Here is a 16,468-nt window from a genome sequence, read left to right on the forward strand (position 1 = left end):
ATATATTAACTAAAGAACCAACTATAATTGGGATGCCTTACCAGCAATAAGATTTGAGAACTCACACAATATGGACTAAAATTAAAATAAGCATTATTTTATCCTTGAATACAACTGGAAGAACATATAACAGTAACCCTGTTAAGTTCAGAATATAAAACAAATATGTAGGAAAATTTCAAAATGAAGGTAGATATCTTAAACGAATGTTAAACACGGGGTCGGAGGTAGGGAGCTCTAATAAAGGGGAGAGGAAGAGAATTCAAAAGATACTGGACATATGGTCTGCTTTGCTGGGAGATATGGATGTCTATAAGCCTCCTAGCAGATTTAAGAAACCCTGAAACTTGAGATAAACTGTTGAGGATTCTGTATTTCAAGACCCTGCTCTGAGATGCAAAATGCCAAATACTTGGTGCTCCACCCTTTTTAAACCTGACACACTTTCTTTGAAGAAATGTTAGCAATCACAGGCCAAATTAATTCCATTTTTCCTGGGTATAATTTTGCATGTCTTAGTATGTGCAAAAGAATTTAGAAATCACGTGAATAAAAATCATGTGGTATAGATATGAGAGAATTAAAGAACAATTTCTGAAGGCTTTCTGAGAAGCAAAAGCCTAAAATGATAATAAAGTGCAGATCCAGGGCTATACTGCCACAGAACTATTTCTAAAATGTATGTATTAAGAAAAAACCTGCATTGTTAGATCATGATTTTAGATACAAGACAGAAAAGTAGAGAATGTCAAGAGTGTTAGCATTTTATACACACACACACACAATTTGGTGAACTTGCTCACTCAAGTGTTGGCTAAACTTTGTACCAAGTATTGTGCTGCTTCTATACTTATTTTTATTAACCTCAAACCTAGAGATAGGTAGAAAAGTTTCAGTTTTCCTGTCTAGATTTCAAGGAAAAAGATGTTTCAAGTTTCTATTCCTGCAAATTTTAAAAATATATAGCTACCTGACTAAAACTTTGGGAAAGGGAAGGACAGCATGCCTACAGCTACCAGAAGGAAACTAAAATTTGCCTCCTTCTGATACCAAGCTAAACATGGCAAAATTTTAACTCTGTGGATTTATGCTTTCCCTGACTTCTCTTAGCTTCTTTTCTGAAAACCAGTTTTTTTAGTCCTGCAATACTTTGTGGAGAATATGAAGTTTAAAACAATCTAACACCCTTCCTTTGCATTATAATATTTATGACTTATTCAGTTAAAGGTTTTCCCTCTTTCACATCCAATAAGAAAAAGTTATTTCTTAGAACTCATTAGGATTTTATTTAATAATTTATGAGGTAATTTTATGAAAAATAATTTATAAGAAGCATCGTATTTTTAAACTAACAAAATGACTCACTGGTAAGATGGCCCAACACCCACCCCTAAAATATTGCTGACAGTACCATTTATTCCCCCAGCCTTTCCCACCACATACTTACCTGTGCAACTTCTTTCAACATTTGCTACTCTGGGGATTGAAAGCTCAGAGCCGGAGGCTGAAGTGAAGAAGGAAAGGTTGGAGGGTGAGCCACGGCGCCAGCCCCACACTAGGAGCTCCCCTGAGACACTACAGCAGGGTTGACACCATAGCTCTGAAGCTCAAACTCCAGCAAACGATAAGAAAGGAGTCCAACCAGAACATGATAAACGATGGGGTTCTTCTGCTCTTTGAAAAATAAGGAAATCATGCTATAAAGATCTGAATGTCCAGTTTCAACATTATGACTCCCTGTTCACATCTTGATTATTCCCCAACCCCAGATTCACCTCTCAGACTGATTCAAAGTGCTCATCAAAACAGGGTGGGAGGCAAAGTCCTACAAAGCTGTACACAGAAAATGAGGATGGGGCTTACCTGGCCAGCATAAAAACGTCCAAGACAATATGTTAAAATACTTTGCCTACCTGCCCCTTGAATACTTTCTTGCTCTCCTAAGTGTTCAACATTTAAGGCTCTCAAACACGTTAATATTAACACCATCAACTAGCAAAATGACAGCCGGGCTACTTAGATGTATTTAAATTCCTAAAAGTAGCCTATGGCTGATTCATATCAATGTATGACCAAAAAAAAAAAAAGTAGCCTAGTGACCTTTTTAAAACCCAAGGATAACATTTGGTATAAGGATACTCCTTGGAGGAATTTCCTGGCAGTCCAGTGTTTAAGGAGTCTGACTTCGACGGCTGGGGCCCCAGTTCTATCTCTAGTTGTAGAACTAAGATTTTATAAGTTGTGCAGAGTGGCAAAAAAGAAAAAATTCCTGGGAGGGCACTAAGTTCTTAAAAGTGTTCCACTCTGATAAAAGCAAATATGGACCCCCTTAACTAATACAACTCTAATCAAACTAGATGATAAAAATTAGACTTTTAGAGAAATAAATCTAAATATAGGACTTAAATGTGACTTTATGAGAATATGAATCCTCATTTTATAATACTGAAAGTAAACTATCAATTCAAAGGAAACTAGATTCTGATTATTATGACTAATAAAGCTAATAAAAGATGTTTATTTCAGTTATTTAAAGATAACACCTATTTAGTAACATAAATATTACTGAAGGTGGCAAATACTATAAAACCGTAAACTAGGAAATGGCAACACACTCCAGTATTTTTGCCTAGGGAACACCATGGACAAAAGAGCCTGGGGGGTAAAACAAACAAACAAACAAACCAAAACTGTAGACTAAATTCACTCAAGTATCAGAATCCCAAATTATTTTATATGAAACAATTAAAAATGAAAAGTATCCCTTTAGCAAGGGAACACAGGGCCTTTAAAATACTTCTAAACAGCTTGCCATATAAATTAATTCAATAAACATTATTCAGTAAACATCTACTATGTGCTAAATAATTACATTTATACCCTTATATACTTTATCCATTAGATGCTCAGAACAGAGAACATCATAAATCAAAGTGAGTAAAGAAGAAAACACATTTATAGTGCTCCTCTACTACTCTGGCCTCCAGGCCTTAAGTGAACTTGCCCTTCATCACCTCTAACCTCCCACCATTCCTGCCACACTGCCCTGCTCCCCTTGATATTTCTCAAACTCAAAGGGCATACTCCTGACTTTAGGCTTTTGTATTTGTATACTCCAGGAAAGCTTTCTTCTTAGGTAGCTACATGGCTTCGGCTCATTTTACTTCGGATACTGAGCCACCCTAGTGAGGACTTCACTGTCTATTCTATTTTAGATTATACTACCCCTTGCCCTAATCCCTTAGCACCCTTTACCCCTTTTCCTATATATGTCAACATACAACATACAATGCATTTTACCTATTTTATTTAATGTCTTCCTATGCTCTAAAACATCAGCTCCCTGAGAACAGAATTTATTTTTGTCTCTTTGTTCACCCGTGTCTCCACAGAATCTCGAACAGTGCCTGGCACTGAATAGGCCTTTAACATGCACGTGTCCTCCTCTTACTCCACACATGCTGTTACCTGTGTTATTTGACAGGAACCCATCAATGCAGTGCTTACAGCACATGTGAAAATTTTATGAGGACAACAATTATTTTAAAAAGTAATGGAATTATGTAAAAAATTAATTTTTATATTTCTGAAACATATGAATAAAACTGTTTTATGCATTTTTCCACTGAAATTGACAACCACTTCCAAAATACCTAATAGACACCTTCAGTGGTTAGAATGCCATACCATGAGAAGTAAATAAAAATTTCAGGATTTAAAATTATTTTTCTATTTCTTAAACTTTTTCTCAAGTTAGACTGTCTTAAAAAAAGTTGTTTCATGAGTATTTCAGATTTATCAGTTTAATACGATGAGACAATACACATCTCTTCTCTAGCAAAAAAAAAAAAAAAAACCCCTAGAAGAATTATACTACTCAGAGCCACTGGGTTGCACTGTAGTCCATGGGAATGTATACTCCTTAAAGTTAGCTGAACCATTTACTGCTAGAACAGTCTAACACAGTGGGCTTGGTACAAACATGCACTAACATGTACTGAGTGTTTACTAAATGGTAAATACTGCTCAAAGCACTTTATACATATTACCTCACTTAATCATAACAAAACCTCTATAAGATGTACTTTTACCTCATATTGAGGCACAGAAGGGTAGGGTCTACATACTCTCATCAGACTGAAAATATTTCTCTATCACAGTTATTATGAATACCCAGTTCTTGCAACCCCAATAAGATATGAAAGGCTTATTTACCAGAAAAACCCAAGTGGAGAGACTCCAAATTTTAGAAGTTAGCCAAAGTACAGGTAAGGGTGAGGCACTGGCTTGAAAACTGAGAGATGAAGACCCACATTCTGAACTGTGGGATCTTCAGCTTTCTTTCCTTGACTTGCTTACAGAACACTGTCAGATATAAGAATCATCCCGTCCACTGTACCTTGATACTACCTGTGGAGAAACTGAACTGCTGCAGAGAAACAAATGTCACACACTAACAAAGTGAGGTCCTTCTCAATGAAAAGGCTAACTCAACTACATGTGTTTTTTTTTTCAACTACATGTTAACACACTGTCCACAAACACCATAATCACTTTACTTTTTTAGAAATAATTTCAGACTCACAAAAGAGCTGTAAAAATTGGACAGAGTTCCCATATGCCCCATTTTCTTCCAGTGGTAGCATCTTGTTAGGACAAGTATCAAAACTAAGAAATTAGCTATTAACTAACTTCACACAGATTTCACCAGTTTCCCACTAACTTCCTTTTTCTGTACCACGGTAGACATTATATTTAGCTTTATGCTTCCTTACTCTTCTGCAACCTCAGACTTTACGTCAGTCTTTCACAACACTGATGTCTTCAGTCATACCAGTGTAGCTACACTACAGAATGTCCTGCAACTTGGGTAGGTCTGGTATTTGGTCATGACTAGATTGACGTCATACATTTTTTTTTGTTTTGTTTTGTTTTTTTTTATTAGTTGGAGGCTAATTACTTCACAACATTTCAGTGGGTTTTGTCATACATTGATATGAATCAGCCATAGATTTACACGTATTCCCCATCCCGATCCCCCCTCCCACCTCCCTCTCCACCCGATTCCTCTGGGTCTTCCCAGTGCACCACGCCCGAGCACTTGTCTCATGCATCCCACCTGGGCTGGGGATCTGTTTCACCATAGATAGTATACATGTTGTTCTTTTGAAATATCCCACCCTCACCTTCTCCCACAGAGTTCAAAAGTCTGTTCTGTATTTCTGTGTCTCTTTTTCTGTTTTGCATATAGGGTTATCGTTACCATCTTTCTAAATTCCATATATATGTGTTAGTATGCTGTAATGTTCTTTATCTTTCTGGCTTACTTCACTCTGTATAAGGGGCTCCAGTATCATCCATCTCATTAGGACTGGTTCAAATGAATTCTTTTTAACGGCCGAGTAATATTCCATGGTGTATATGTACCACAGCTTCCTTATCCATTCATCTGCTGATGGGCATCTAGGTTGCTTCCATGTCCTGGCTATTATAAACAGTGCTGCGATGAACACGGATGCATGTGTCTCTTTCAGATCTGGTTTCCTCGGTGTGTATGCCCAGAAGTGGGATTGCTGGGTCATATGGCAGTTCTATTTCCAGTTGTTTAAGAAATCTCCACACTGTTCTCCATAGCGGCTGTACTAGTTTGCATTCCCACCAACAGTGTAAGAGGGTTCCCTTTTCTCCACACCCTCTCCAGCATTTATTGCTTGTAGACTTTTGGATAGCAGCCATCCTGACTGGCGTGTAATGGTACCTCATTGTGGTTTTGATTTGCATTTCTCTAATAATGAGTGATGTTGAGCATCTTTTCATGTGTTTGTTAGCCATCTGTATGTCTTCTTTGGAGAAATGTCTGTTTAGTTCTTTGGCCCATTTTTTGATTGGGTCATTTATTTTTCTGGAATTGAGCTGCAGGAGTTGCTTGTATATTTTTGAGATTAATCCTTTGTCTGTTGCTTCATTTGCTATTATTTTCTCCCAAACTGAGGGCTGTCTTTTCACCTTACTTATAGTTTCCTTTGTTGTGCAAAAGCTTTTAAGTTTCATTAGGTCCCATTTGTTTATTTTTGCTTTTATTTCCAATATTCTGGGAGGTGGGTCATAGAGGATCTTGCTGTGATTTATGTCGGAGAGTGTTTTGCCTATGTTCTCCTCTAGGAGTTTTATAGTTTCTGGTCTTACATTTAGATCTTTAATCCATTTTGAGTTTATTTTTGTGTATGGTGTTAGAAAGTGTTCTAGTTTCATTCTTTTACAAGTGGTTGACCAGTTATCCCAGCACCACTTGTTAAAGAGGTTGTCTTTTTTCCATTGTATATCCTTGCCTCCTTTGTCAAAGATAAGGTGTCCATAGGTTCGTGGATTTATCTCTGGGCTTTCTATTCTGTTCCATTGATCTATATTTCTGTCTTTGTGCCAGTACCATACTGTCTTGATGACTGTGGCTTTGTAGTAGAGTCTGAAGTCAGGCAGGTTGATTCCTCCAGTTCCATTCTTCTTTCTCAAGATTACTTTGGCTATTCGAGGTTTTTTGTATTTCCATACAAATTGTGAAATTCTTTGGTCTAGTTCTGTGAAAAATACCGTTGGTAGCTCGATAGGGATTGCATTGAATCTATAGATTGCTTTGGGTAGAATCGCCATTTTGACAATATTGATTCTTCCAATCCATGAACACGGTATGTTTCTCCATCTGTTTGTGTCCTCTTTGATTTCTTTCATCAGTGTTTTATAGTTTTCTATGTATAGGTCTTTTGTTTCTTTAGGTATACTCCTAATATACTCCTAAGTATTTTATTCTTTTTGTTGCAATGGTGAATGGTATTGTTTCCTTAATTTCTCTCTCTGTTTTTTCATTGTTAGTATATAGGAATGCAAGGGATTTCTGTGTGTTAATTTTATATCCTGCAACTTTACTATATTCATTGATTAGCTCTAGTAATTTTCTGGTGGAGTCTTTACGGTTTTCTATGTAGAGGATCATGTCATCTGCAAACAGTGAGAGTTTCACTTCTTCTTTTCCTATCTGGATTCCTTTTACTTCTTTTTCTGCTCTGATTGCTGTGGCCAAAACTTCCAACACTATGTTGAACAGTAGTGGTGAGAGTGGGCACCCTTGTCTTGTTCCTGATTTCAGGGGAAATGCTTTCAATTTTTCACCATTGAGGGTGATGCTTGCTGTGGGTTTGTCATATATAGCTTTTATTATGTTGAGGTATGTTCCTTCTATTCCTGCTTTTTGGAGAGTTTTAATCATAAATGAGTGTTGAATTTTGTCAAAGGCTTTCTCTGCATCTATTGAGATAATCATATGGTTTTTATCTTTCAATTTGTTAATATGGTGTATTACATTGATTGATTTGCAGATATTAAAGAATCTTTGCATTCCTGGGATAAAGCCCACTTGGTCATGGTGTATGATTTTTTTAATATGTTGTTGGATTCTGTTTGCTAGAATTTTGTTAAGGATTTTTGCATCTATGTTCATCAGTGATATTGGCCTGTAGTTTTCTTTTTTTGTGGCATCTTTGTCTGGTTTTGGAATTAGGGTGATGGTGGCCTCATAGAATGAGTTTGGAAGCTTACCTTCATCTGCAATTTTCTGGAAGAGTTTGAGTAAGATAGGTGTTAGCTCTTCTCTAAATTTTTGGTAGAATTCAGCTGTGAAGCCATCTGGTCCTGGGCTTTTGTTTGCTGGAAGATTTTTGATTACAGTTTTGATTTCCATGCTTGTGATGGGTCTGTTAAGATCTTCTATTTCTTCCTGGTTCAGTTTTGGAAAGTTATACTTTTCTAAGAATTCATCCATTTCTTCCAAGTTGTCCATTTTATTGGCATAGAGCTGCTGGTAGTAGTCTCTTATGATCCTTTGTATTTCAGTGTTGTCTGTTGTGATCTCTCCATTTTCATTTCTAATTTTGTTAATTTGGTTCTTCTCTCTTTGTTTCTTAATGAGTCTTGCTAATGGCTTGTCAATTTTGTTTATTTTTTCAAAAAACCAGCTTTTAGCTTTGTTGATTTTTGCTATGGTCTCTTTAGTTTCTTTTGCATTTATTTCTGCCCTGATTTTTAAGATTTCTTTCCTTCTGCTAACCCTGGGGTTCTTCATTTCTTCCTTCTCTAATTGCTTTAGGTGTAGAGTTAGGTTATTTATTTGGTTTTTTTCTTGTTTCTTGATGTAAGCCTGTAATGCTACGAACCTTCCCTTAGCACTGCTTTTACAGTGTCCCATAGGTTTTGGGTTGTTGTGTTTTCATTTTCATTCTGCAACCTCAGACTTTACGTCAGTCTTTCACAACACTGATGTCTTCAGTCATACCAGTGTAGCTACACTACAGAATGTCCTGCAACTTGGGTAGGTCTGATGTTTGGTCATGACTAGATTGACGTCATACATTTTTAAAGTCACATTACCACAAATGTAACAAGTCCTCAAGTGCACCTTATATGATGGATATAGTCCAATATATGCATGCATGTGATGATAAAATGTCTTATTACAAGTGATACTAAACTTGATCTAGGTTAAAATGGTGTATCTGCCAGTTTTCTCCATTGGAACTCATTATTTTCCTTTTTAAAACAGTAAATATTCTGAAAAAAGTACTTTTAGAGCATGCAAATACCTGTCCTTAAATATCTGGCTCACTAATTTGAGCATTCATCCATGGATACTGCCTAGAGCACTTATTACTGTGATGGTTTAATGATGATTTTCTATTTTCTTCATTTCTTTTACACTGTATTTGTTCATCAAAATGTTTCTGTAAGTAGACAAATCATCTTTTAAAGATATCATTCTCAAACATGAATAAAAGTGTCAAATATGTAACCTAACTGACCCAAAGTGATATAGACAGAAAGTCAAAAATAATGTCTTAAAACCAAGAGTCTTTTAATCTATAACAATACATTCTTTCAGTTTCATTACACTACTCTTACCCCAGTAGAAAAGAGCACTTTTAAAATTTCATATGCCCCAAGCAGTATCTCTCAGTAATTCTAGCCCTAAATAAGAAAGATCTTTTCTTTTTCCTAAGAAAAAAAAAAAAATCATCCTATTTTCATTACTATACATCATTATACATATTTACTATAATATTTAATCTACTGAGGCAGGTTAAACAATGAAGAGATAATGTAATATTCTATGTGACAGAATAAGGAATACTAATTAGTAAAATTATTACCTCAGTTGAGAAGATAAATGGTCATTGTATTTACAAGTCTACTGGGCTTCCCCGGTGGCTCAGTGGTAAAGAATTCACCTGCCAATGCAGGAGATGCAAGAGACTTGAGTTTGACCCCTGGGTCAGGAAGATCTCCTGAAGCAGAAAATGGCAACCACTCCAGTATTCTTGCCTGGAAAATTCCATGGACAGAAGAGCCTGACGGGCTATGGTCCATGGGATTGCAAACAGTCAGACAAGACTGTGAGACTAAACACAACAACAATATTTACAAGTTTCTACTAGATTCCAGGGAATCTTAAGGGAGGGAACTGATGGGGAAATCGTTCAATTTTTAGATTTAGGTAAAAGAGAATCGCAGCTCTGATGACTCCATATATGAATAGGAAGTTATATACTGACTTGAACTGTTTGATGTTTCTTCACAAATGACGAAAAGTGCTGAGAACAAGTCTGATATTTCTTTGGATTGCATTTCACATAGTGTCTTACACAATAAAAAGTATTCAAGCCTTGACTAAACACTAACTTAAAAGCTTATTTTCTCAGTCTCAAGAATGATTTTTCATCCATCTTTTCAACCAAAATAAAAATTTTTTAAAGATGAAACCTTTTAAGATTTAGTAGGACTTACTTCTACTTCCAACCAAGATGGAGGAGTAGGGCTCCCCTTCCTCCCATGTCACCTGAAATAACTTTTAAAATGGATTTTAAAAAATGGGTAAAATATATTTGCCAATGGTTTTCAGACACAGGACATAAAGCGGTATAAAATGAGAACCCCTAAGAGAAGAGAAAGAACTGATATGAGCCCTACAACTGCCCCTGCTTATTGAATGGGGGAGTTTCCAAGTTATAATACCAAGTTGCAATACAAGGAGAGGGAGGCGTGGTGAAGGCCAGAAATTGGCCTTCACCAATTCTGTGAATTGAGGAAGTGCAGCTGAGAAGGCAGCTAGAACACCAAGTAAGAGAGAGCTGCAAAGAGAAAGCATTAGAAAAATCTGGAGAGGGTTCCTCTTTGGTCATCTGTGCATATGCATGTATGCAGAGGCTGGGAAAAGAGACAGCACAAATAATCTCTAGGCTCACACAACTACTCCCTAAGTCAAAACAGAAAAACATAATTCACAGGGCATCAGATAGAGTACTCAGAAGAATACAGTCTCAGTATGTGGGAACAATTAGCCTAGATTAAAAGCTACTGTGGTCCTTTGTAACAAAACTTACAATTAAAAGGGGGGGGGGGGGCGCGGAGGGGAGAGAGGAAGAATGTCTCAAAGGGCTCAAAAAACTTCTAAGTAACTAAGAAAGCTCAAGAACACTAACAGAAATACAAAAAAAAAAAAAAAATGTATCACACTGAACAGATTAAAAATTCTAAGAACTGGCATCCAAGCAGAAGTTTCCTGGCCATGCAAAAAAATAATAAAATACATAATGGGGAACCAACAAGAGAACAGACCCAGAAATGGTACAGGTGACAGAATTAACAATGACATTATAGAGCTGTTATGTTTTGTATGTAAAGGGAAGAATAACTGGCATGATGAAAAAAAAACTGGTGAACTTTTAAAAACACAGATATAAAAAACCATCCTAAATACATGGAGAAAAAAAATATTTCAAAAACTGAAGAGAGCAACAGTAAGCTGTGGGACTTCGCGTGATTTAATATATGTATAATTGGATTCCCCAAGGTTGAATAGGAACAGAGTAAATATTTACAAAAATAGTAGAATAAAAATCTCAACTGATTCACTTTGCCATACACCTGAAACTAACACAACACTGAAAGTCAATTATACTCCAATAAAAATTCTTAATCAAAATTCCAAATTTGATTCAAAGACTTATAAATTCACAAATTTAAAAGGTTCAATAAATCTCAAGCATGAGACATGAAACTACACCAAGATACATCATAGTTAAATGTGCAAAACCAATGACCAAAAAATGTTAATAGTAGCCAGAGAAAAAGTTACAGTATGCAAAGAGGGCCAAAGACAAAACAGCAGCAGGTTTTTTGCAGAAATGGTCTAAATTAGAAAACAGTGGAGCAAAATCTTCAAAGCATTAAAACAAAAATCTGTCAACTTTGAATTCCACATTCAGCAAAAACTTTATCAAAAATAAAAGTGAAATAAAAACTTTTTCAGATAAATGAAACCTAAAAGAATTCATCACCATCAGAAATGTATTACAAAGTCTATCCATTGGGATAGACTCTGACGTTTTTAGGTCAAAGTCTATCCCAATGGAGCTTTTTCTATAGATTCACATTGCTGGAACATCCTCATTGTATAATTATGTGGTTTGTTTTACTGTTTGTAGGAAAGAATTATAAGACGAGATGCTACTAAAAGTATGAAAGATCTAGTAGTTAAATTTTTTTATCTTAGATATTGGAATATTCCAAAGGTCTACCCTATGATAGGATGTGATGAGGGTGAATATGACTTGAATTTATACTTAGAGGGCATGTGAAATTAAGAACCAGGTAGATTCATCGATTCTGACCCTAAAAGTTGCCCTAAAGTAAACTGCTTAAGAGTCCCTTGCACAGCAAGGAGATCAAATCAGTCAATCCTAAAGGAAATCAACCCCGAATATTCACTGGAAGGACTGATGCTGAAGCTCCAATACTGTGGCCACCTGATGCAAGGAGCTGGCTCACTGGAAAAGACCCTGCTTCTGCGAAAGACTGATGGCAGGAGGAGATGGGGGCAACAGAGGATGAGATGGTTGGATGGTCGTCATTGACTCGATAGACATGAGTTTGAGCAAACTGTAGGAGATAGTGAAGGACAGGAAAGCCTGGCATGTTCATGGGGTCACAAACAGCAGGACATAACTTAGCAACTGAACAATAACAAACTGTTTGAAGAAATCAGATCATAAAGATTATAGGTAGGGAATTTTTGAAGTCATCAGTATGTTAATATTCAAGTGGAGATCAAAGAAGCTCAACTGAAAGAACTGTGAGCTGACAGGACAACTGTGGGTTAGGTTCTTTTAAAATGCAAACTCTCAAGGAACTAAGGTAAGGTAAGGTAAGGTAAGGTAGGGTAAGGTTAGGTTCTTTTAAAATGGAAACTCTCAAGGAACTAAGGTAAGGTGAAAAGCAGTAGAAGGAATCACAACATGCAAAATCCTTAAAAACAAAAGTTTAACGACTTTAATTTTGTCTGTGTCACACATAACTTAAAAAGCTGAAAAAAATCTTAAAGTCCTTCAATTAGAAGGAAAATGATACTATAAAGAAGTGAAGGAAGGAAAAAGAAAAGAAGAGGAGTGAGGACAGAGGCAAACAAGGGAAGTAACTGGAAGGAAAAGCAGAGGGAAGTTTAAAAAAAAAATGAGAAGGAATGGAAAGAGAAATAATACCATGAAAATGGATCACCAAACATTTTCAATTACTGGTAATAATAGAAAGCAGAAGTAACGCTAACCCCTCCCCACCAAATTACAGTAAACAATGTGAGAATATGTAACAGAAATTGAAACAAGAATTGTTTTTCTTAAGAAGTGAAATTTCCACTGAGACCTTGAGAATGGTAAAGAAATATGCTTCTGGCAGTCTAGCAGACTATTAAATAAAAATGCTCCACAAAATACTCAGCCAACAACAAATATTTATTAAGCATATATCAAGCATTATTTTCAGGTAGGGATACAGTGTGAAGAAAATATTAGTGAAATCTAAAACAGAGATCACATTCTGATTTTTAACTGAACGTTCAATGTAGAAGATGGGGAAGAGGGAAATTCAGCACCCCAAAAACAAAATGCTTACATTTCCAAGCAGGAATTTGCTCAAGGTAGAAAGCTATTAAAAGACTTCTCATAAAGCAGGTAACTTAAAACCCATTACTGAAGAAGGCATCAAAAATTCTTGATGGCCCTAAATTTGATGCTGGCAGAAGCAGGTAAAGCAATCTCTTCTGAGAATCTATAGCCAAAGCAACCCAAATTCACATTACCTGTATGGACTACAACTTCAAACCAACATTTTATTTTGAATTGGGCCTGGATTTGGTAGTGCCTTAGGTACTGGCAGAAGCAAATGCAAACCCCCCTGGGAAAAATGTCTTTTCACCCATTCCTCAAAGAAATCGCACAGATTTTTAAGAAACATAAAATGATAACTTACACACAAATACAAAGAATCAAGGTACCATAAGTGAGAACCAGCAGAAACAAGAAACATTAGAGTGATCTCTGTCAACTTTCAACGGCTAGAGTCAAAATCTAAACCAAAAAAATACATAACGGTAAGAATGTGAATAATGATGATAAATATGCAGGTACAAAAGATACGGACAAGATTAACAAAGTTGGTTTCATGGAAACTGAGCAATATACCTGCCAATTGGTCAATATGCATTTTGTTCAAGTATATAAAAATGATTGATATCATACTGACCACATTCTCTAGCTACAGTGGAATACATGAGAAATCAGCAATAGGAAGATAATAAGAAAAACCTTGTAAGTTCGGAAAATTAAAAACACTTAAGATTAAAGAACAGTAAAACAAGCCCAAAAAGAATAAAAAGAAATAACTTAGTAAAGAGCATAAACTGATGAATATAAAACAAAAAATAAATTTAAAAAATAGGTAAATGAAGCTAGAAGTTGATTTCAAAGTTACAAATCCTTAGCAAGGGTGACAAATTAAGAGGAAAAGGCACACAATAAAAAATCTTAAGGATAAAAAAGGTTCTAAAGAGAAAAAATATAAATAAGAAGGTAGCGTTATAATTTCTTAATCCTAATAAAGTGTATCTACAAAAAAAAAAAAAAAAATCCTGCACCAAATATCTGATTTACTAATAACTTAAAGCTTGTAGGACAAGTAACAAGAGAAAAGAGTTCTACTGTTAACACTTCAATTCAATACTATATCAGAAATACAAGTGAGTTCTGAAAAGATATCCAAGTCATAAAAAGTATAAAGTATCAAAACTGGAACCTACAGATAATATATTTATTTACATAAAAGCCCCCCAAAGAACTTACAGATAAATTATAAGAATAAAATTTCAGAAACATTAACTAATGGACACAATATATAACAGTAACATCTGTAAAACATAATTTTAAAAATACAATTTACAAAAAAAAACAAAAAGTACTTACATATAACCCTAACTAAAGATTTATAAGTCCATTGCTTAAAAAAATTCTTTTGAGAGAAATAAAAATTTACTGAGAGAAAATATAGAAGACTTCAGTGTATGAATTTAGAGAGAGGAAGAATATCATAAATATATCAATTTTTCCCCAAATAAAAATGAAGGTAATAAAATTTCACTTGTAAACACAATAGTTTTCTTTTCAATTCTAAATCTGTCATTGAACAAAGGCCAAGAAAGTTAAGACAATAATAAAAACCAAAGTGGAGAGACAGACATGAAAATCTGATGTAAAGCTATAGTAAAAGAAAATGGGATACCGGTACAGGCAGAGACAAACACACCAAAGCAACCAAATAAAGACATAAGAAACAGATCCATGAATATAATCAAACTGATTTATAGCAAAGCACTGCTGATTAGGAGGAAGGCAGAACAAGATCAATACATGATGTTAATATAACTGATTATCTTTATGCTAACAAAAGGAATTTGGTCTCCTCACACCATATAAAAAAAAATCAATCTCAGAAGAATATGGAAGACAAAACTAAAAATCTTTAAAAGATACGACAATATCTTCATTTACTTAATTTCAATAAGGAAATATGCCTCCAACACAATCTCAATAAATTTGAAAAATTTAAAATTTGACATTATTAAATGTCAGATCAATATAAACACTGTTGATGGGATTCAAAGTTGGTATAAGCACATCTAAACATATTCCTAGAAGATCTTTTGTGAATCTAATTTTCATAAAATTCAAGACTATGACATGGTTCAGAAAACTTCTCTAACTTCATAAAGCTCCTTCTATTTTTATGCAGTCTCTAAAAGTACAATGGCATGTCTTGTAAGGTTTTCTTTTATCTCCCTCTCCCACTCTGTTCCCCTCTCCCACTTTTATCTCCTCCTTCTCTTTCCTCTGTCTCCGTTGCCCCTATGCTCCTCAATTTTGGTTCTGCTCCCAGAAACTTTTCAATGGGTCCTAGAAGTGAGCATTAGTCGGTAAGTCTTGAGAGTTCAGAGGTGGGCAACTCAAGTCACTGCAGGCCTCAGCACAGGTCCTTTACACTGATCCAATCAAGCAGGCAAAAACTCCCCAATTTCAAAAGGTCTAATTACATTTTCAAACGGGTTGTTCACCACTTTGAGGTGCCTCTATGCTCAGGTTCAGACACCCCAATGCTCCTACTTTCTTATGCATAAAAACTGATAAATTTAAGTCTTTTGTTAATCTTTCATCTGCTTGTATTTTGAGGTTCATGGAGATACTTCATCTCTAGCTTTTGTTACAAATGTTTTCATGGGTTTTGATTTTCTATCTAGTTGTTCTATTTTTATGTGGGAATTCAGAAAGATAAAAAGCAAAAAACTAAGTTTCACCCTCAGTGCAATCACTTCAGAACCTAACTAAGGTCTGAGACTATATTTTATTTTTTATTTTAATTGGAGGCTAATTACTTTACAATATTGTGGTGGGTTTTGCCATACATTCACATGAATCAGTCATGGGTGTACATGCATTCCCCATCCTGACCCTTCCTCCCACCTCCCTCCCCATTCCATCCCTCAGGGTCATCCCAGTGCACCAGCCCTGAGCACCCTGCTTCATGCATCGAACCTGGACTGGTCATCTATTTCACATATAATAATATACATGTTTCAATGCTATTCTCTCAGATCATCCCATCCACACCTTCTCCCACAGAGTCCAACAGTCTGTTCTTTACAGCTGTGTCTCTTCTACTGCCTCGCATATAGGGTCATCGTTACCATCTTTCTAAATTCCATACATATGCATTAATATATTGTATTGGTGTTTTTCTTTCTGACTTACTTCATTCTGTATAATAGGCTCCAGTTTCATCCACCTCATTAGAACTGATTCAAATGGATTCTTTTTAATAGCTGAGTAAGATTCCATTGTGTATATGTACCACAGCTTTCTTATCCATTCGTCTGCTGATGGACATCTAGGTTGCTTCCATGTCCTGGATATTGTAAACAGTGCTGCAATGAACACTGGGGTACACGTGTCTCTTTCAGTTCTGATTTCCTTGGTGTGTATGCCCCGCAGTAGGATTGCTGGGTCATATGGCAGTTCTATTTCCAGTTTTTTAAGTAATCTCC

At 35.7% G+C, this 16,468-nt stretch overlaps 1 protein-coding gene across 4 annotated transcripts in view; it reads right to left on the reverse strand.

The window, feature by feature from the left end:
• Positions 1 to 16,468, reverse strand: part of CNOT2 (CCR4-NOT transcription complex subunit 2) — a 123,051-nt gene that overhangs the window by 50,720 nt on the left and 55,863 nt on the right. Inside the window, exon 2 of one of the 4 annotated variants that reach the window (XM_043887163.1) lies at positions 1,448 to 1,504. The exons of the other annotated variants lie outside the window; for them this stretch is intronic. Coding sequence (XP_043743098.1) covers positions 1,448 to 1,468 — 21 coding nt within the window. The 5' untranslated portion in view covers positions 1,469 to 1,504. The remainder of the gene's footprint in view (positions 1 to 1,447; positions 1,505 to 16,468) is intronic. 4 annotated transcript variants of the gene reach the window in all.

The sequence above is a fragment of the Cervus elaphus genome, chromosome 3 (assembly GCF_910594005.1).
Source record: "Cervus elaphus chromosome 3, mCerEla1.1, whole genome shotgun sequence".
NCBI lineage: Eukaryota > Metazoa > Chordata > Mammalia > Artiodactyla > Cervidae > Cervus > Cervus elaphus.